The 21686-nt window shown below is 44.7% G+C and overlaps 1 protein-coding gene across 10 annotated transcripts in view; it reads left to right on the top strand.

Annotated features, from left to right (window-relative positions):
- The window catches only part of SLIT2 (slit guidance ligand 2), a 482157-nt gene that overhangs the window by 54751 nt on the left and 405720 nt on the right, over window positions 1-21686 (top strand). For all 10 annotated transcript variants that reach the window (XM_060246235.1, XM_060246233.1, XM_060246234.1 and 7 more), the window contains exon 4: window positions 14577-14648. In XM_060246235.1, the coding sequence (XP_060102218.1) occupies window positions 14577-14648 (72 nt within the window). The remainder of the gene's footprint in view (window positions 1-14576; window positions 14649-21686) is intronic.

Here is a 21686-nt window from a genome sequence, read left to right as displayed (position 1 = left end):
CCACTGTATATTGATATATAAAACATCTGCAGTTGCTCCAGTTTGACTTTCCCTGCTCTCATGAGGTCCTTTGCTTTCAGTATCTCCGGGGAAGCCAGCAGATTGATGAAGCCCAATGTGCCTGTCTATGGGTGTGTTCACACTATACTAAATAATGAGTTTTGCAACTGGATTCTTACTGTGTAAGAATAGCAAAAAGCCAGTTGCAAAGCATATTATTTCGTGTAGTGTGAATGCACCCTGTGCCTTGCTTAACTTTTTAAGACTGGGAGTCGCTCGGTAAGAAAAACTTGTGTGGTGGCGGTGGAGTTCCCAGTGGTCCGTGGTTGTTGTTGGTTTTTGTTTGTTTGTTTGTTTTGACCTCTTGCAGAGCTGGAAGAGAACATAACATAAGAACATAAGAAAAGCCATGTTAGATCGGCCAATAACATTAAGAACATAAGAAAAGCCATGTTAGATCAGGCCAATGGCCCATCCAGTCCAACACTCTGTGTCACACAGTGGCCAAAATTTTTTTTTATATATATATATATATATATATATATATATATATATATATATACATACACACACACACACACACACAAACACACACACACTGTGGCTAATAGCCACTGATGGACCTCTGCTCCATATTTTTATCTAAACCCCTCTTGAAGGTGGCCATGCTTGTGGCCGCCACCACCTCCTGTGGCAGTGAATTCCACGTGTTAATCACCCTTTGGGTGAAGAAGGACTTCCTTTTATCCGTCTTAACCTGCCTGCTCAGCAATTTCATCGAATGCCCACGAGTTCTTGTATTGTGAGAAAGGGAGAAAAGTACTTCTTTCTCTACTTTCTCCATCCCATGCTCAGATCAGAAGGGAGAAGATCAACTTTTTAGCATATTTTTACTTCTTGGTGGAGTTATATCTATGTGGTGGGGCACGATCAGGTGACGGAAGTATGCCCACTCCTAATATGCTCTAAATCAGGGTTGTCGAACTCATTTGTTATGAGGGCCGGATCTGACATAAATGAAACCTTGTTGGGTCAGGCCACTTTGGGCCGGGCCACGTATGTACCTATTTAAGAAGAAGACGATCTTGGATTTATATCCTGCCCTCCACTCCGAATTTCAGGATCTCAGAGCGGCTCCCAATCTCCTTAATCTCAAAATGGTTTCAAACACAATTCCTAGCTGCTAGTTCATTGAAGCCACATGGTGTTGCTATCATATTATCTAAAAGAATTAGATTTGTACCTACAGCTCAAGAGGTCGATCCTCAGGGAAGATATATTTTCGTTAAGGGTATGCTTAATGATTCCCTATTTACTCTGGTTTCCTTATACACCCCCAATACAGCACAACTCACCTTCATAAAATCCACTTTATCTAGACTTGCCCTCTTCCAAGAAGGTGCAGTCATTATAGGAGGTGATTTTAATTAAATAATTGACCCTATCTGGGATAGATCTTTTAAATCACATCCCCCCCACAACTACCCCCTCCGCACCCTTGCAAGCCATTTTACAATCTCCTTTATCTTCCTCCCCCAGAACAGACACCTTGTGAGGCGGGTGGGGCTGAGAGAGCTCTGATAGAAGCTGCCCTTTCAAGGACAGCTCTGCCAAAGCTATGGCTGACCCAAGGCCATTCCAGCAGCTGCAAGTGGAGGAGTGGGGAATCAAACCCGGTTCTCCCAGATAAGAGTCCGCACACTTATCCACTACACCAAACTTTATAAAGGACACAGACAAACACAATTAAAGATTTTTTTTTAAAAAATGCTTAAAGCAGCACTCAGTCTTAAAGGTGCCTTCTTTTTATTTCTCCCATGGGATTCAGGAAACTGGGCAAAGGAAGCTCTGGCTCTTTCCTTCCTTCCCCAGGGGACCATGAGGGGGAGGAGCCTCAGCCAATAGAAATAAGAGAGACTTGGTTCAGTAGCTCTGCTGTGCGATACAAAGAGTCTGGCAAACAAGCTCTGCCTCTCCCCCCTTCTTCCCCAAGGAAGGAGACTCAGTCAATGGAGAAAACAGAGGTTTTGCTCTGTAGCTCCTGTGTGATTGAGCAAGGCCTTGTGAAGCAAGCTGGTATGCAGAAGAAAGCTTCCAGGTGGCTCCTCGAGATCTCCCGCTATCACAATTGATCTCCTGATTACCAGGTTCAGTTTCCCTGGAGAAAATGGCTGCTTTGGAAGGTGGATTCTTATGGCATTACACCCTGCTGTAGTTTCCCCCCTCCCCAAACCCCGCCCTGCCTAGGCTGCGCCCCAAAAATCTCCACGTATTCCCTAACTCAGATCTGACAATGCTGATTGTTCCAGAGGCATTTAATGAAGCCTGAACTTAATCTTGCTTTGATTTTTGATTTGGTGCAGAGTTAATCTTCATTGACTATCTTATCTGGAACTGTTTGGCTTTTATGATTGTGAAACTATTAAAGATTTTTATTGTATTGAACATGTGCAGGGTTGGCTTTTACGACTGTTCCTTATTGTTAGCTTTTAAAGTGGTTTCTTAAAAAGTTTTATATTTTGTATTGTTTTTTTGGTATTATTGACTGCATTCTTATTTAGCTGCCTCGCTTTGTTTGAATTATTTCAAACATGTAAGCTGTCCTGGTTGCATTGGAGGCGGCAGAACGGTCTCCATCGGAACCAGTACCGGTTTCCCACAGTAGCCAGAGGACGGTGTGAGAAAGCAGTTTCTCTCTCCCTGGATTGCCAATTCCCAGTTGGGGGCAGGAGATCCCCTGGGTTGGAGGCCCTCCCCCTGTTGTAGGGTTATCTCCATTATACCCTATTGAGACTGGTCCCCATAGGGCATAATGGAGAATTAATCTGAATATATGAACATATGAAGTTGCCTTATACTGAATCAGACCCTTGGTCCATCAAAGTCAATATTGTCTACTCAGACTGGCAGTGGCTCTCCAGGGTCTCAAGCGGAAGTTTCTCACGCCTATTTACCTGGACCCTTTTTAGTTGGAAATGCCAGGGATTGAACCTGGGACCTTCTGCTTACCAAGCAGATGCTCTACTACTGATCCACCGTCCCTTCCCATCTGTGGGTATCTGGGGCTTGGGGAGGGGCTGTTTTTTGAGGTAGAGGCACCAGATTTTCAGCATAGCATCTGGTGCCTCTTCTCAACCCCCCCTCCCCCAATTTCAAAAAGAGCAGAACTCTAGAACTAGATGAGCGGTTTCAAGACCACCTAGCTCTAAACCTCAAAATCTGGGGGACAGAACAGACAAGATTCCAGGAGAGCTGTGATTGGGTCTTCCCAGATTTTACAGAAGTAAATCACAGCTGAGGTCAATGTCAGCTGGAATCTGGACTACGTGGCAGGGGGAGAGGTAGTCAGATCTTTACATCCTGTATGTACCTTGACCCTCACATGCTTGTTAGCAACCCTGTAAAGGTGGTGGTGGTGGACACTCATCTTTCGTCCTTCCAAGGATGACAGTGCACATGGACCAATTTGTTAGGTGAAACTGGTCAGGAACGGAAGGACTTAACCCATGCTTCCTCTTCATGGCATCGTTTTTACCCAGAATAAGACTTGGTTGGTCTTAAATGGACTCAAACTTGGTTAAGATAAAACAGTTTTCTGGATTTCAGTCAGTAATTTATTGCCCTCAGTGTACCTGCTGTGGGACCCAAAGGACAATTTAAAAAGGACCTCAAGAGAAATGGGTTTAAAATGACAGCGGAGGCTAGCTAGTGTTGGAGATTTTTATCCTTCTGAGTTTCACAATAGGAAACAAGAACAGAACAATTAGAAATAGTGCCTGAAAACTAAGTTTATAGTTTCAGGAGTATGTAGGGTAAATGCCATTGTCTAGAGCTGGGGTGTCAAACATCCAAGGGCCAAATCAGGCATCTGAAGGGCTCCTATCAGGCCCACAAGCAACTCGCTGTCATCTGCTTCTTTCTCTCGCTCTTGCTTCCTTCTGCATCACAGCTTGCTTTGCCAGTCTTGCTGAATCGCACAAGATCTACAGAGCAAAGCCTCTATTTTCTCCATTGGCTGACTGGCACATGAAGCAACTTATAAACAAAAGCTCCCAGTGCCTAGTCAATTCATGTTTTCCCCATGGTCTTAGGCTCAAAGCATTGGCCATGAGGTTTCTGTAATGGCTGTCAATAAATCAAAAGTAGGTTTGCAACTTACACACCTGAACAGCATATGCAAGATCACTACAGCACAGACATTGTCTCCTGATTTTGATGCAATAATTCAGAGCAAGAGGTATCAGTTATCAAAAACTTGTTAAATTGTTAAATAACCAAAATATTGCAAGAGTGCTAACCTTTTAAGCATATTTAAGGGGTTTTTTTAAAACTAATTGTGTTCTGTAGTACTGGATTCTTGCTCTTTTCTGCTGTGACAGACTAACATGGCAACCCGTCTTGAATTGTTTACTGTGTATATCATCTTGCTTTTACTGTATTATCTTATGGCTTTAAGATCTGCTTTCTGCATTGTGGCATGTCACAACAGTTTTTTGGGCTTTTTTGTTTAATAATTCTGTAACCCTAGTAATACTGCATTGTTTGTCGGATATCTTATGCCATCCGGGCTGAATTGTTTTCTGTGTGTTGTAATCTGCCTTCTGTCTCAATGAGAAAGATGGGCTATAAATGAAATAAATAAAGGAAGAATCTGTAGGAAAATGTGATGAGATACAACTCCTGTAAGAGAATATATGGTAATTTACAGAGAGAATAAGAAACTGCTGGATGATATTCCTTAGTTTTACACAGAAAACTTTAATGGAAAACCTGAGCTCAGTTTGTGAAGGAATTCAGGATAAGACATTAGTGCTTCTTCTGTCATTCCCCCAACTGTTCAGACCGGGGTCCCCAACTTCCGGGCTGTGGACCGGTCCTGGTCCGTGGCCTGTTAGCAACTGGGCTGTGAGTTGTATAATTATTTCATTATATATTACAATGTAGTAGTAGTAGTAGTAATACATTGGATTTATATCCTGCCGTCCATTCTGAACTTCAGAGTCTCACAGCGGCTCATAATCTCCTTTACCTTCCTCCTCCACAACAGACACCCTGTGAGGTGGGTGGGGCTGAGAGAGCTCTCACAGAAGCTGCTCTTTCAAGGACAACTCTGTGGGCGTTTTCACACTCACCTTAATCAGCAGCGACCCCCCTCTTCACCGCGCAGGATCTGCGCGGATTTCGCACTAATTGCCGCGGTGCACCCGGAAGAGCCGGAAAGTCCCGCGGCTTTTGCGGCGCAAATGGAAACCGCCAAAAACCAGTTTCCATTTGCGCCGCAAAAGCTGCGGGACTTTCCGACTCTTCCGGGTGCTCTGCGGCAATTAGTGCGAAATCCGCACAGATCCTGCGCAGTGAAGAGGGGGGTCGCTGCTGATTAAGGTGAGTGCGAAAACGCCCTGTGAGAAGCTATGGCTGACCCAAGGCCATTCCAGCAGCTGCAAGTGGAGGAGTGAGAAATCAAACTTGATTCTCCCAGATAAGAGTCCATGCACTTAACCACCATACAAAACACTTTAGAAATAAAATGCACAATTGCATCATCCTGAAACCATCCCCGGTCCATGGAAAAATTGTCTTCCCCAAAACCGGTCCCTGGTGCCAAAAAGGTTGGAGACCTTTTGGTTTAGACTCACAGTTACCAACCATTTCGTTACTGCCAGAAATGAGATTATGAAGAGCAGAATTATTTGGTCAGATAATTCAGTTTTGGATGGAAACTGTATCCAGATCAGAGAGGTTATAATTAGTCAGTGGTCACCCTAGAATGAAGATGAACGCTTAAAATTCAATTTAAGTCATCATTAGCATATTAGAATTGTTGGAGATACTCCCTCTAAGCTGTGGAGACTTGCGAGCAAGAATTCTACTGTGTGAGCTACTGGCATTAAAGTTAGGAGCTACTGCCTATATTAGTTTGCTTTGGGGCCATTTTTCCTGAGCTAAGACAAAAATGTATGAGCCAGAGACTAAACTGTGAGCTAGCTCATGCTAACTCAGTTTAGAGGAAAAACTGATGTGGGGTGGGTTTTGTTTTGTTTTTGCTATTTCAGATTGACCTGTTGCACGCGCACACACACACACACAGATTGTACCAGTATGCTCCTTCCCCATAACTTTTCTGGCTATGGGCCTCCTAAGGGTTGTTTGAACTGGTGAAGCGTGGCATGTATGAAAGACCCAAAAGCTATTAATTGGTGAGGCCCAACAGCCGACTGGAGACAGATGCTGAGAGGAAGACTGCTCACAGAACAGGCTGTGAGAGCCAGCGAATGAATGGGCTGAGTATATACTCTCTGTGATTTTTTTTTTTTTAATTCCTTTCAGCATAATATCAGCAATCTCTCCTTTAAGTGGCTAGCCTGGCTTTGGGCAGAACTGAGCTGTGTGAACAATGCGGGATCTTTTCTTGTGTGTAATAAACAGAAACTTGTTGTTTCACTTGTTGCACCAAATCCAGATGCTATTTCTTCAACGTTATGTTATGAGGCTGTTGCATTCGAAATCAGTGGTCCCCAACCTTTTTGGCACCAGGGACCGGTTTTGTGGAAGACAGTTTTTCCATGGACCGGGGGTGGGGGGGTGGGTGGGATGGTTTTATTAAAAAGTGGTAGCAATTAGAGCAGTGTCCAAAGCACCGGAGGAAGGGGTGAGTATGGGAGAGGGACGGGCAGTAGCCGTGCCTGTCTCAACTTGCTTTTTAAATCCGTCTGGGGACTGTGCCTATGTCTGCTCAAATTGGCTGTCCAATATGAGCCCATATGTGAAATGTATGAAGGGGAAAAGGTGTTTTTAAGTTGAAGGTGTTCATGCCACAGTTGAGGGTGGTGGCAAGGTGTTAGTTGTGAAGAAGTGATACATAGTGACGAATGCTTCCCCCCCACACACACACACAACTGGATTTGTTTTTGAGCTGTTCAAATGCAGACAGTCTGATAAACATTTGGCTGCTGTGGTGACTTTCCTACAAGTACGGGCTTTTTTTGTAGCAGGAACTCCTTTGCATATTAGGCCACACACCCCTGATGCAGCCAGTCCTCCTGGAGTTTACAGTAGACCCTGTAACAAGAGCCCTGTGAGCTCTTGGAGGATTGGCTACATCTGGGGGGGGGGGGGGGTGGCCTAATATGCAAAGGAGTCCCTGCTAAAAAAAAAAAGCCATGGTAAGGGGTAAGTGAGACAGGAACCGGATCACCTGCCAATCCAGCATCCCTGCTTTGAAAACTTGGCAGAAAAGTGCTATAGAAACACTAAGTTATCTTATGAATTTGACTGTTTTTATCCCTAGCAGTGGGTGGCCAGTGATTCTAACAAAGGAGTATTAATGGTCCTGGATTCCCTTTTAAATATAATGACTATTGCAGGTTGGGTTGATGGAGATGCTCTCGTTTGGGGTACCTTCTGCGATTCGAATGAAGAAAGGCTCACAGACAATGTGCCCTCTTAAGTTCCCCTCCCCCTACTGAGTGGAGCAGTTCACATCCTGAGCAGAATATAACTAAAGGTAAAGGTGCAAGCACCAGTCGTTTCCGACTCTGGGGTGACGTCGCATCACGACATTTGCACGGCAGACTTTTTTACGGGGTGGTTTGCCATTGCCTTCCCCAGTCCTCTATGCTTTCCCCCCCAGCAAGCTGGGGACTCATTTTACTGACCTCAGAAGGATCATGGAAGCCATGTTGGGAATTATTAGGAAGGGAATTGAAAACAAATCAGCCAGTATCATAATGCCCCTGTATAAATCGATGGTGCGGCCTCAGTTGGAGTACTGTGTACAATTCTGGTCACCGCACCTCAAAAAAGATATTTTAGCATTGGAAAAAGTGCAGAAAAGGGCAACTAGAATGATTAAAGGGTTGGAACACTTTCCCTATGAAGAAAGGTTAAAACACTTGGGGCTCTTTAGCTTGGAGAAACGTCGACTGCGGGGTGACATGATAGAGGTTTACAAGATTATGTATGGGATAGAGAAAGTAGAGAAAGAAGTACTTTTCTCCATTTCTCACAATACAAGAATTTGTGGGCATTCAATGAAATTGCTGAGCAATCGGGTTAGAACTGATAAAAGGAAGAACTTCTTTACCCAAATAGTGATTAACACATGGCATTCACTGCCACAGGAGGTGGTGGCGGCGGCTACAAGCATAGACAGCTTCAAGAGGGGATTGGATAAGCATATGGAGCAGAGGTCCATCAGTAGCTATTAGCCACAGCTTATTGTTGGAACTCTCTATCTGGGGTCGTGATGCTCTGTATTCTTGTGCTTAGGGGGGGGGGGGCACAGTGGAGGAGCTGGGCACAGTGGAAGGTCTTTTAGCGCCACTGGTGGACCTCTTGATGACACTTGGGTTTTTTGGCCACTGTGTGTCACAGAGTGTTGGACTGGATGGGCCATTGGCCTGATCCATTATGGCTTCTCTTATGTTCTTATGAAGGCTGAGTCAACCTTGAGCTGGCTACTTGAACCCAGCTTCCGCCAGGATCGAACTCAGGATGTGAGCAGAGAGCTTCGACTGCAGAACTGCAGCTTCACCACACTGCGCCACGGGGCTTCTAGAATATTACTGCTGTAATCTTAACATGAGCAATGGGCAGTGTGAGACCCTGTTTGGCTTCAGCTTGCTGCTGAGAGGAGCTTCCTGTGTTAATGAGCAGCCGCTCACATGCACAGTTTAGAGGGAACTTTGAGAGTTTCTAGCTGAAGTTCGGTTAATCAAGATGCGTGCAGTGTTGTGGAAATGGTGCTTCCGAGGATCTGCTGTAGGGTTAGTGACTGTGGTACTTGTGGGTGAGTTCAGTTGGCACACACTGTGCTTTATTTTCAAGAAATTAATGTGATGTAATGTGCTAGTTTGGTTTAGCGGCTAGAAGCGTTGGACTTTAATCTGGAGAACGGGGTCTGATTCCCCACTCCTCCTCCACATGCAGCTGCTGGGTAACCTTGGGCCAGTCACAGTATTCTCTCAAGAGTAGTTCTTGGAGAGCTTTCTGAACCTCACCTCCCTCACAGGGTGTCTGTTGTGGGGAGAGGAAGGGAAAGAAGATTATAAGCCACTCTGAGACTCCATGTGAAGGGTGGGGTATAAATCCAATCTCCTCTTCTCCTTCTCTCTTTCCCTACTCCTCCTCTTCCTCCTCCTCCTCCAGGGAAGCAATTAAGAAGCATTTGCTTGTCGTGAGAATCTCCACCCCAGCTGTCCAAAGTTGTGCTCACAAACTAGAGAGAGAGCTTTGCACTGCCGTTGCTTCTACTGCCATTATTTCAAAGTTCCCTTCCCCAAAATTGTTAACAAATCTAGGTGCATGCTCACCGAAGCATTTCAGTCTCAAAACTTGAGTTTTCTCCCACCCACCTTCTTTTCTATTCATTTTATGTTGCTAATTTCTCTCCCCCCCGCCCCTATCCACACTTATTTTTGGGTCTTTCACTGTTGTAAGCTGCCGTGTGAACGTTTGGTTGAGAGTGCGGGATAGAAATGTTTTGCTTGTGGCTGTGTCGATGAGCTGCTTGCCATTCAGTCTGCCCCTGCCTTGGAAATAATTGATGTGATCCAGATGTTACTGAAGTAGCAGTCTATTTTTTTTTTAACAGGACAGTTTTCAATGTTGTTAAAGATTTTTTCTAATACAAAAAAAAATGTGAATTTGTACATTGTAGGTGCATTACTTTACATGCACAAAAGTAAAAAAAAAGAGCCAAATAAAAATCCAAGTCCAACAACAATAAAAATAATAATCCCTTCCCTTATAACAGAGGAGAAACATTGTACAGTTACGCAGTATGTAGACTAAAGTATTTTAGCAAGCTAACAACAGATATACAGACACCAAGTAATGGCCATAGAACATTGGTCAATATAGCAAGATCCCTATAGGCAGCACGTTTACTGACTGTGGTGCAGAGTGGTAAAGCTGCAGTACTGCAGTCCGAAAACTCTGCTCACAACCTGAGTTCGATCCCAGAGGAAGCTGGGTCCAGGTAGCCGGCTCAAGGTTGACTCAGCCTTCCATCCTTCCGAGGTCAGTAAAATGAGTGCCCAGCTTGCTGGGGGGAAAGTGTAGATGACTGGGGAAGGCAATGGCAAACCACCCCGTAAAAAGGCTGCCGTGAAAACGTTGTGAAAGCAACATCACCCCAGAGTCGAAAACGACTGGTGCTTGCACAGGGGACGACCTTTACCTTTTTTTAGCAACATAATCTTGATATGCTTGATATGGATCTGTTTGGTCTAAACCAGTGAGAATCTTCTCCATGATTATATGATCCCATATTTCTGTAAATCAAGAATCAGTCGTTAGACCTCTAGAGTTCTCCATTGTGGTCTATTTTTGATGTAATTTACTATTAAAAAGCAGGTATTCTTTTCTGATTCTTGGTCAGACGCTCTTGAGGTTTGCGTTGTGACAAGATTTTTTTTTAAGAAAAAAAAATCGGGACCAAACCATCTGTTCTCGTCCCCATATTCCTTTTTCCTCTTCACTATAGCTGAATTCAGATGGTCAATTTGGCAGCCAACAGAAACGGCTCAGGCCTGGACCAAAAAGGCGCATTCATATGCACACATCTGGGATCTTCCCTGCTCCCACCCTTACCTTGTTCTCTGCCGTTGCCATACCACTCCAAAAAGCTACCATATTAGAAGTGGTAGCAAATCGCCAGAGCACTTCTTTCCTGGCTGCCTAAGCAGGCGGGGAGCACCTGAGAAGCGTTGTTCAAGCGCTTGAGTGGTGTCACCGTTCTTCTGGGGCGTGCATGGCCTGTCCCCATTCTGTCTGCGAGTCGTGTGCCATCTGACCGCCCCCCAGAGCACTTTACTCTATGCCAGCTTACTTCTGCGACAGGAGGCTGCCGCCCCAAACCACCTGTCTGTACCCGGCCCAATTCTGGAAGGTTACACACAGATTCGAAATCTGAATCAGATTAGCCAGTTGAGCACCCAGCAGTGTGAAGAAGAAGATGAAGATGAAGATATTGGATTTATATCCCGCCCTCCATCAAATGGAACCCACAGCATGGCTATTTAGGCAGACAGGATCCAAGCTCAATTCTTAGTAGTTTTGGTTGGAGCCAGACTAATTTGGCAGATGAACAGATGAACAGATGAAGCTGCCTTATACTGAATCAGACCCTCGGTCCATCAAAGTCAGTCTTGTCTTCTCAGACTGGCAGTGGCTCTCCAGGATCTCAAGCTGAGATTTTTCACACCTATTTGCCTGGACCCTTTTTAGTTGGAGATGCCGGGGATTGAACCTGGGACCTTCTGCTTCCCAAGCAGATGCTCTACCACTGAGCCACCGTCCCTCCCCGATATACGTTCCGTTGAAGTCACCTGCTTACCAAAAAAAACAAAAGATATTGATAGTGTAGCTATCTTTATGGAAAAGAACATTTCAAGTGATGGAATTGTTAATTGCTCGTTGAAGCCTCGTGTGAAACAGGGCATTTAGCGCATCCCTGCTGTGTCCCGCTACCTTGCTGCACTCCATCCAGGCACTGGCGAACAGAGAAGACTTGGAGCATCGGACTCCGCCTCCCTGTCACCGCACACCACTTCCTCGACTCCAATTTCAAGGAACGGACTTCAATGTAAAGGAAGTCCTTCTTCACCCAAAGGGTGATCAAATGCGGAATGCACTGCCACAGGAGGTGGCGGCAGCCACAAGCACAGCCAGCCTCAAGAGGGGATCGGATAAAAACACGGAGCAGAGGTCCACCAGTGGCCACCAGCCACTGTGTGTGTGAGTGTATATATATATTTTGGCCACTTTGCGACACAGAGTGCAGGACTGGATGGGCCATTGGCCTGATCCAACATGGCTTCTCTTATGTTCTTAGGTTCTTAGGCAGGTTCTGAGTCCCCCCTTCCTGCTATAGCTTTCCCTTGTGTCATTCCTCGGGGGTCCCCTTTCTCCCAGGAACAGCATTTTGGGGAGATTAGTTGACTGCAGTGGGGGAGGAAAGGCAGGAAAGTTCTGTTCATCTGCTGGAAACGTTACTTTGGATCCAACCCTTTGAATTATAGTCTGCAGATTAGAGTCTGGATCCTCGTTCTAGACATTAGAGTTACCAAGGCAGGTTTATAGCCTGCTTTAATGGCATCCACATGTGTACTCCTTTAGATGCCTGTAGCTTAAAGGTTGCCAGCTCCAGGTTGGGAATACGTGGAAATTTGGGGGGTGTTGCCTGAGAAAGGTGAGGTTTGCATAGAGTCCACCTTCCAAAGAGGCCATTTTCCCCCAAGTGAACTGATCTCTGTTGTCTGGAGATCAATTGTAATCCCACGAGATCTGCAGGCACCATCTCGAAGTTGGCAATCCTATGTAACTTCCATTTGCTCCAGGCCAGTTTGGTGTCGTGGGTAAGTGCGTGAACTCTTATCTGGGAGAACCGGGTTTGATTCCCTACTCCCCTGCTTGCACCTACTGGAATGAATGGCCTTGGGTCAGCCATAGCTTTCGTAGGAGTTGTCCTTGAAAGGGCAGCTGCTTTAAGAGCTCTCTTAGCCCCACCCACCTCACAGGTGTTTGTTGTGGGGGAAGGGAGGTAAAGGAGATTGTGACTGCTCTGAGATTCAGAGTATATGGTGGGATATAAATCCAATATCTTCTTCTTTTTCTTCTTCTTCCTTGGGAGGGGGTGGGTGGGAAGGGAGAGAAGCGATAGATAGTGCACTTTGAACACTATTAGAATGGTAGTTAAACTTGTCTCAGTCTCCAGTGATACACTATGGGGCAGGCCTTAGATTCAGCAGGAGCTCACAGGAGCACAGCTCCTGAACCTTTCTGAGGGTTCCCCCTCTTCCTCCCCACCTACCTTGTCCATTGAATAGTAGGTGCAGCTCCATAACAATCCCTGGATTAGGAGAGCGGGCAGGCAGCCAGCCATCAGGAGTTTTGCCACGCCCCCAGCAGCCCTCATTAACCCCTGGAGAACCCCTACCACCCTTTCTCCACTTCTAATGTGATTATGAGCGGCGGGTGGCTTGCTGGCCTTTTGACTGGGGGGGGGGGAGGGCAACACAGGAGATCCCTAGGCGAGCGAGGCCTGCTTGGGCTGGTTGCATGCCTCACTCACCCAGGGACCTTCTTTCTTGCATCAGGTTGCTTTTGGCTGGGGGGGGGGGGAGAAGCATATGCTAATGAGTTATGCTAATGAGCTCTGCCACCTATTTTTCTACAAAATGACCCATGCTATGGGGTATATACAAGATGTGCCTTTTCCCTACTTACTCCCTGCTGGTCACAACGATGAAGATTTTGCTAGTGTTTTTGTGTAAAGCCATCTCGAAACTTTCAATTGCTGTGGTTCACGCCAATTTAACCGGAACCGCTTCTTGAAGGATGAATTGTTTATAACCTGCTTGATTGCACTCTTCAAGAGTCCTTCCCTTCCCTTGTGCAAAGTCATTGTAAAAGCTTTCCTGGAAAATGATCTTTCTGCTTAGTTCATGCTGTCAGACATTTATTTTGTTGATGTTGTCGTTCAGTCGCACAGTCGAGTCCGACTCTTTGCGACCCCATGGACCAAGTCACGCCAGGCCCTCCTGTCTTCCACCATCCTCCGAAGTCCGCTCAAATTCACATTAGTTACATAAGTAACACTGTCCAGCCATCTCATCTTTTGCCGTCCCCTTCTTCTTTTGCCTTCTGTCTTTCCCAGCATCAGGGTCTTCTCCTGTGAGTGCTCCCTTCTCATTTGGTGGCCAAAGTATTTGAATTTCAGCTGATATGGAAGAATAAATGGAAACTTGGAATTTAACAGGTCCATGTGTATCAGTTGCTAATATGTAAGAATCAGTTGCTAATATGTAGGAGTAAAAATGTTAAATTAGCCGTTGTGTCCTGGATACCAGCAGTCTGGACCCTGGTACTAAATTTGCCTATCTTCTGTCGAGACAGCCAAGGTCATGTATTGGTCAGTCATTGCACTGTGCTGGAATATGGGAGACCCTTAAAAAAAAAAAAAGCTAAGAAAACTTTATTGAAACAAATAGCGGTTACAGCCAAGGGGATAGCATAATAGAGAAATCATATCAATGGAAACGATATACAACAGGTATAATTATTCCAGCGATATTCAAAAGTGCTAAAAATTGGAATTATCCAAAGAAATACAGAGATATATCATAACGTCAAAAATAAAGCAAATCTCGAAAAAAAAAATGCATTTTTGCTGATAGTTTGCCAAATCTGGCGTTAAGGAATTGTGTGAGATCTTGCCATACACAAAAGACTCCCAGAGTTTATTTTGCAATTGTTGAATTGTTGGAGGCTCTTTGTCCCGCCATTTTGTGGCAATAACCAGTCTAGCAATAGACAGTAGGTATGAGATCCAGGTAAAGCTTAACTTGTTACCAGAAAAATGCCTTGGACCAGTCATGATCTCTCAAGATTGTTGTGAGAATAAGATTTTTTTTGCGGGGTGTGGCTGATGTAAGCCACCTTGAGCTCTTTTGAGGAAGGGTGGGGAAAAATGTACTAGGGGAATAGTAACGGGTCACGGCAGTGTTTTTGCTGTTCTCTGTTTTTTAAATAAAATTTCTAACTTTCTTTTCCCCCTTTTTCTCCTATTAAAGGCGCCTAAACAGAAATAATCTTCAGCTGCTTTCTGAATTGTTGTTCCTTGGGACACCAAAGCTCTACAGACTGTAAGTAGACGTAATTCCTTGTTAATTTTGGAAGGCTTTTTGATGCTCCAAGGCACTTACGGTTTTAAATAAAACATGTTCTTAAGTAGCTGCACTGTCTGCTTGTGGAGCCAGTGCACCTTCAGCTCTTGTTTGTGTTTTCCTTTCCGTTGCAATGTGTGTGTTCTCCTTTTGGATTGCCTCTCGTGGTGTTCTGTAGGATTTTGACTTTCGTAGTGGACTGACCTACATTTTGAAACTAGGTTAGAGGAAATCTAGATTTGTCTTCCCTTTTTCTTCCAGTGCTTCCTAATGACAAAGTGGATTTACTTCTGGATGGGAGACTGGTTTGAGTTTCTTCTTTCCCTTTGTGTACAGTAAGACTGAAAAGGGGTCACCGTGATGTTGAAGGTAGTGCTTTGGAGAATACTGTCCTTTCTGGTAGTCTCTGATTTTGGTTTCCGATTGTACTGGATTATATTTTTCTTCAGGCATGGTGCGTGCTGAGATTTAAAAATCAGAGTAGCCATTTTCATGAGAGGTTTCTGATAATGGTATTTTGTGGATCCAAAGAATGATGGAGCGAGTTCTACATCCCAAAGAAGTAAACCCTCTTTGAAACGAAATGGCTTTTCAAAAGCAGTTTGATATGGAATAGGGCTCTGTTTTCTGAATTTTTAAAAAAATTCTACTGGGCAGTGAATGTTGGTTTTAAAAAAAAAACCCCTTTTTCTCAGGGAAATTCCTCAACAATTGCTGCTAAACACTCATGTAGCTTCCAGAGGGATTTACAGTGTGGCAGTGTGGCATAGTGTTCAAGACAGACCAGGCCAAAGTCTTGGTCACATCCAACAGCCAGTTTCCTTATCACTACCCTTCCAGGAAGCCCCACCAAACAATGGGCACATCCACAAACCAATTGCCCTTTCATCACACCCCCTCCAGCCTACAAATAGCAGCTCTCCAGCAGCTCTGGCCCCACTCAGTGCACAGCAGCCAAGAAGGTCAGAGTGCCTGCTCCGGCTGCAACGCCACTGAGGATGTTCTCCGCAGCTGAGAACGAAACGTCTGGAAGGAAAACTTTCTCCAGTAGAACACGGCACTTGATCCCGAAAGATTCTACAAACCCTAATGATGTTACCAGCCGTGAAAACCTGAAATCTTTGCCCTTGGCAGAGTCTACTAGTTGTGCCATTTCTTTTTTGGTTCCCTGCCAAAATTTGCAAAGGCTTGCCGGAATAAAATACCCCAAATTTACAATTAAACATGGTATGCTCTGCAAATTAGGCAATGCATACCATTTAGAAAATATTTTGAGGCCCTGATATCTGCATTGACTGTGTTACTGTGCTATTCAAACAATAGGTACCTCAAGTTTTACAGGCTTGCAATGTAAACCGTCTTCGTTATATCTCTCGATCCTAGAGCTGCGTCTGTTCCATTTGTAAAGAGTTTGTATCTGGTGGTGGTTGCAACTACTATATTCAGCTGCTTTGTTCAATAGCCAAAAACGCTGATAACTCAGCTGTGTGCAAGACCAAATAATTCCATTCATTCGTGTGGCCTGTTTCCGAGACGCGCGGTATCCATGCGAACTGTAAGAGACAGCTGGTTAGATAATATAACGCTGGCATGGTCTGATTAACAATACCCCTTAGGCACCAGAAGTGTATCATTATAGTATTAGGACACCTTAGTAAATATAATAGCGGTTTGCCTACATACCTATAAACGTGTATTTCTTCAGGCAAAATGAGTTGTTTATAGATTGCCCCAACTGGCGGAAGTTAGCCAGCATTTCCCTCCTATTATGCATGCTGTGAAATCTTTTGGACTTAAAATAATAATAATAATACTCCTACAGTAACTACCTGTCATCTGCTGCTAGTAAGCGAGACACTACATTGAAGACACACATACGGTTCCTGTGCGGCCTCAAGTGCGACGTGGAAGAAAGAGGGTACACGCGATATGAAATACGATTAGACACGGTTGGATGCTACGGGTGGCCGGTTATGCTTCCCTTTTGCTGTCTGCTCCAATTTCTCTTTGGACGAGTCGAGAGCACCGCTGTGGGCGCAAGTTGAGATGTTTGCTTTAGAAACAGAAGTACATTTGCAGCCCATTAAGAGAACTCTTGTAAAATAATACCAGGCCCTTTGCGAGCTTCAGGGCAGCATTGCAAAATTACACGCACTTGATGGCGGATGGGGGAGCGCAAGTAACAGAAAAGCGACAGATACAGCCAGATGGACGTGTCTTACATGAAATCCTTAATTTGTTGGGGAAAGTCGCTTTGGGCTTCTTACTTTTTATAGCTCCTAATAATGTACCTTTTAAATCAGGGGTGTCAAACATGTGACCTGGGGTCCAAATCTGGCCCCCAGAGAGCTCCTAACAGGCCCAGCAACTGGCTCTTGTGTGCTTCCTTCTCCTGCTCTTTTGCTTCCTTCTGCATCTCAGCTTGCTTTGCAAGGCTTGCTCAATCGCACAGAAGCTACAGTGCAAGACCTCTGTTTTCTTCCCGCCCTGGTTCCCTGGGGAGGGAGAGAAAGAGCCAGAGCTTCCTTTACCCAGTTTCCTGGATCCCCTGGGAGAAATACAAAGAAAGCACCTTTAAGACCAACAAGTGCGAATGTTTTAAGCATTAGCTGTGTTTGTCTGTATCCTTTAAAAAGTTTATATCTCTGTTACCTAATCTTAAATAGGTACACACATGGTCCAGTCCAACATGGCCTGGCCCAACAAGGTCTCATTTTTGTCAGATCTGGCCCTCATAACAAATGAGTTTGACATCCCTGTTTTAAATTGTTTATATATGTTTTTTTATTCTTTTATCATTGTGATTTGAATTGTTTTACCATGATTGTTAGCTGCCCAGAGTCTGCTCACGGAGTGGGTGGCATATAAATCCTAAGTAAGTAAGTAAGTACTTTCAGAAGTTTCCAGGTAAAAATTCCACTTTCCTCATCTGTCCACCCCCCTTCCCCTTAACCTCAAATACTGTACCGAAATGAACCTCTGTTTATGGTGCAGAATAATAACATTCCTCTTGCAAGCAGAGATACCATTTAGAAAACATGGTGGCTGTAACTTGTAGTGCGCTGTTGTGATTCCAGGTTGTGCTGGGTTTTCAGAATACAAATTTTAAAGGGTCTCGTGTCAGTACGCTGTCTGCTCGTAGGCCCCCTTAAGGTAATGCCTCTGCTGATTGCTTCTGTCTCCTGCTCAACAAGTCTTTTTTTCTTTTCTTCCTTGGAATGGCATGTGTTGTCTCTAGTGACCCACACGGTAATACATCCAGCATCGGCAACAGCATCCTTAATGCAGGAAACCATTACAGCCCGACTGAATTCTTATCTGAGGCAAATAGATTTTGACTACTTAATTTGACTGGTTAGACTACAGTTCATCGATTGCCATTTGCTGCGGGGTACTAATTTTGGATCTCAGGCTCAGCGGTTTTAAAGGATACCTTTCATCGATACTGTCTTTTGAAAGAAGACTGAAACGTGTGTTTTGGTTTTACTGGGGGTGGGGAGTTGTTAAATGTCGATTATTGGACAATTCAGAGCGGCAGCTCTTCAGAACTGATACCCTGGTAACCTGTTAATACCGAGAAGCATATAAAGTGTTTTAAAAAGTCATTTTGTTTCCTGTAACGGATATTTAGCTTCCAAAATGACAGAAGGGGTTTTAAACATAATCTGACCGGTGAGATACCATGGACGGTCCACTCAGCGCATCTGTTTTTCTAGCCCCAAAACAAGTGTCCAAAACTTGCATGAGGACCGCTTGTAAAATTCCTCCTGAATTAAATTTCTGCTAGCTGTGATTAAAGTGTGTGGCACTAGATGTGTCAGACACCATAGTTCTTTGCTTCATTTTACTCCTGGCCTCTTTGGCCTCTGCCACAATAAATCCAACAATGGTTACGCAGGAATTGCAGGTTACAGTTGCTACGGTTACCGTTGTCCAGTTGTATCGACATCATTACTCATCTAGTGAGCTTACCGTGATAGCTACCGCTGGCTTGCATTCCTGGGAACGCTAAAGATATTTGTGGCAAAAGGGAAGGAAGTTCTTCCGATGGCTCTTGTGTCTTGTTTTTACATATAAGAGAAAGCGGCTGCTGTTTTAGAAGGTTGCCATTGATACCTGTTTTCACTGTCACACGCTTTGGGCATTTTGTGCTTCTTTTAAAGTGGCCCCCGTCTGGGAGGGGGGGGGGAGAGTGAAATAGTAGCGCATGCAAATGTCTGGCTTAATAAGTGCTGCAAAATGCACGGCATCAATAGTAATAAAATCAATGCACTGTTCTGTCGGTGTCTTCATTCTGTAAACCAATTACAGCCAGAAAGGATTTATGAGTAATTCTTGTTAGATTAAAAAGGAGACGACGATGTTTCTGTACGTTCAACTGGTACTCCATTTCAGGCTGACTCGGCAATCACACCATTAAAGAACTCTGAGACACAGCCCCTTAAGTTTGCCGCAGCACTTTTATTCAAAGAGCAAACAGGTGGCTAGGAGGGTTAATGCATGCAGAAAGACTATCCTGCGGTAGAATTGTACAGTATTGGCGTCTCCTCTTTCACAAATGAAAAAAGAAGTTGTTAGCAGGCTTTTGACTTTTCGGTACATGCATATTTTTGGTCTGTAGTCTTAAAAGAAGATACATTTGATCAGAACATTTAAAAAACATGTGATTTATCACATTTTAAAAAAATTTATTAGTAGAGTTTGTAATGAGGGTTTTTTTTTTGAGCTTTAGTGACGCAGCTTCATCGTTATCTTGTTACATAAGTGTGCGGACATTGGTAGAATCAGCTTGTCCTCAGATAATTTTGCTTTCCTTGATTTTTGAAGTGGGATTGCACAAAGGGAAAGAGAAATGTATATGGTGTTCTTCTCCCCCTTAAAAGAAACACGGCGCTGGAAAACGGCATTGAAATCCAGCCACGATCTGATCATTAAGTAGAAGCCTGATTTGTGCTGCAGTTTCTAGCTTTAAAAGAAATATTGCAAAAGAAGGAGCAATCTTGCGCTGATTGCTGGAACTGGAAAGGCTTGCTACTTTTAGTAGCTGGCCAGAAGACTGGCTGTCGTCTTCATACTTGCATCTAGGGGTGGCATTCTAGCAGGAGCTCCTTTGCATATTAGACCACCCCCCCCCCCAAACAATGTAGCCAATCCTCCAAGAGCTTTCAAGGCTCTTTTTTGTAAGCTCCTGGAGGATTGGCTACGTCAGGGACGTGTGGCCTAATATGCAAAGGAGCTCCTGCTAGAATTCTACTCCTGCTTTCACTGGGGGCTTCCCAGAAGCATCTTGCTGCCCATTTGTTTTAAGCAGGATTCTGAACTTGATGGATGCTTGGTTTATGTTCTTATATGTTGATGGCCATCTTCTGTAACAAAACAGTTGCTCTAGAACAGTTGTTGACTCTTGACGTTTTAGGATTAATGTTGTTTCGGTTGGCATACATTGCCATTTTTCTTAAAAGGGAGAAAGCTAAAATATGGGACTATTTGACATTGACATGTCCCTTCTTTTACAGTCTTGTTAGTGCCTGCATAATATTGCAATTGTTTATTTTATTTTATAATTCAAATTTATGGATTGTCTCATTCTTGAGTTCACAGGTTCTGGGAAATGAACAGTAGTAAGATAAACTATATCATAGTAATTGTTGTTGTTGATGATGATATTGGATTTGTATCCTGCCCTATACTCTGAATCTCAGAGCAGTCACAATCTCCTCTACCTTCCCCGCCCCCCCCCCCCACACAGGCACCCTGTGAGGTAGGTGGGGCCGAGAGAGCTCTCCCAGAAGTTGCCCTCTCAAGGACAGCTCTGCGAGAGCTATGACTGACCCAAGGCCATTCCAGCAGCTGCAAGTGGAGGAGTGGGGAATCAAACCTGGTTCTCCGAGATAAGAGTCCGCACAGTTAACCACTACACCAAACTGGCTCATAGGACAATTCCTATGTGAGCTATGACTGACCCAAGGCCGTTCCAGCAGCTGCAAGTGGAGGAGTGGGGAATCAAACCTGGTTCTCCGAGATAAGAGTCCGCACAGTTAACCACTACACCAAACTGGCTCATAGGACAACTCCTATGTGAGCTATGGCTGACCCAAGGCCATTCCAGCAGGTGCAAGTGGAGGAGTGGGGGAATCAAACCCGGTTCTCCCAGATAAAAGTCCGCGCACTTAACCACTACACCAAACTTGTTGAAATCATAATTAATAAATCACTCTTCACATTCTTAAAAACAGTCCCAAGATGGTGTGTGAATTTATCTTGAGCCAGTTCTGGACTGTGTTGCTGCCTCATGAGCAGGACAAGGAGGAGGCAAAGAAGAGAGAAAAGATGGGACAGAGGAGGAGGGTGCCAGCCATAAGAAAGCCCATCATTGTTCTCAACCAAAAGCCTGGTAGAACATCCCTGCCTTGCAGGCCCTGTGGAATTGCATAAGGTGCTGTGGGACCCTGATGTCAAGAAGGCTCTGGTTGAGGTCAGCGGGATGTTTTTGGGGCCAGGGATCACCAGTAGGTTGTTCTTAGCAGAGTAACACTCTTCAGGGGACATACCAGAGGAGATGGTCCTGAAGATATATGGGTTCTGCACTACTCAGAACCTTGGTACTTGTAAGCCTTGGAGCCAGTGTAGCTGGTGCAGCGCAGGTTGATTATTTGCCATCCGTTGCATTCCTGTCAGGACTTGCGCTACCGTATTCTGGATCAGTTGGAGTTTCTGGGTCTATGTCAAGGGCAGGCCAGCATAGAGTAAATTACAGTAATCTAGCCCTGGAGGTGACTTTTTCATGTTTTGCTGTGGCTAGATCAGGCTGTGACAAGGAAGGGGCTAGTTGCTGTCCTTGGTATAGATGGAAGAATGCCAGTGTGGCAACATTCATGACCTGGGCCGCCGCAGACAAGGAGGTATCCAGCATCGCACCCGCCGAAGTGGTGCAAAAATAATAATTCTTGGATCATAATTGTAATGTACTCAGAGACGAGACGTGCTGAAGGCAACATGCTTTAATGGATGGTACAT

The sequence above is a fragment of the Heteronotia binoei genome, chromosome 9 (assembly GCF_032191835.1).
Source record: "Heteronotia binoei isolate CCM8104 ecotype False Entrance Well chromosome 9, APGP_CSIRO_Hbin_v1, whole genome shotgun sequence".
Lineage (NCBI taxonomy): Eukaryota > Metazoa > Chordata > Lepidosauria > Squamata > Gekkonidae > Heteronotia > Heteronotia binoei.
The sequence above is the reverse complement of the archived record's forward strand: the minus strand, read 5'-3'. Positions and strand labels throughout refer to the sequence as shown.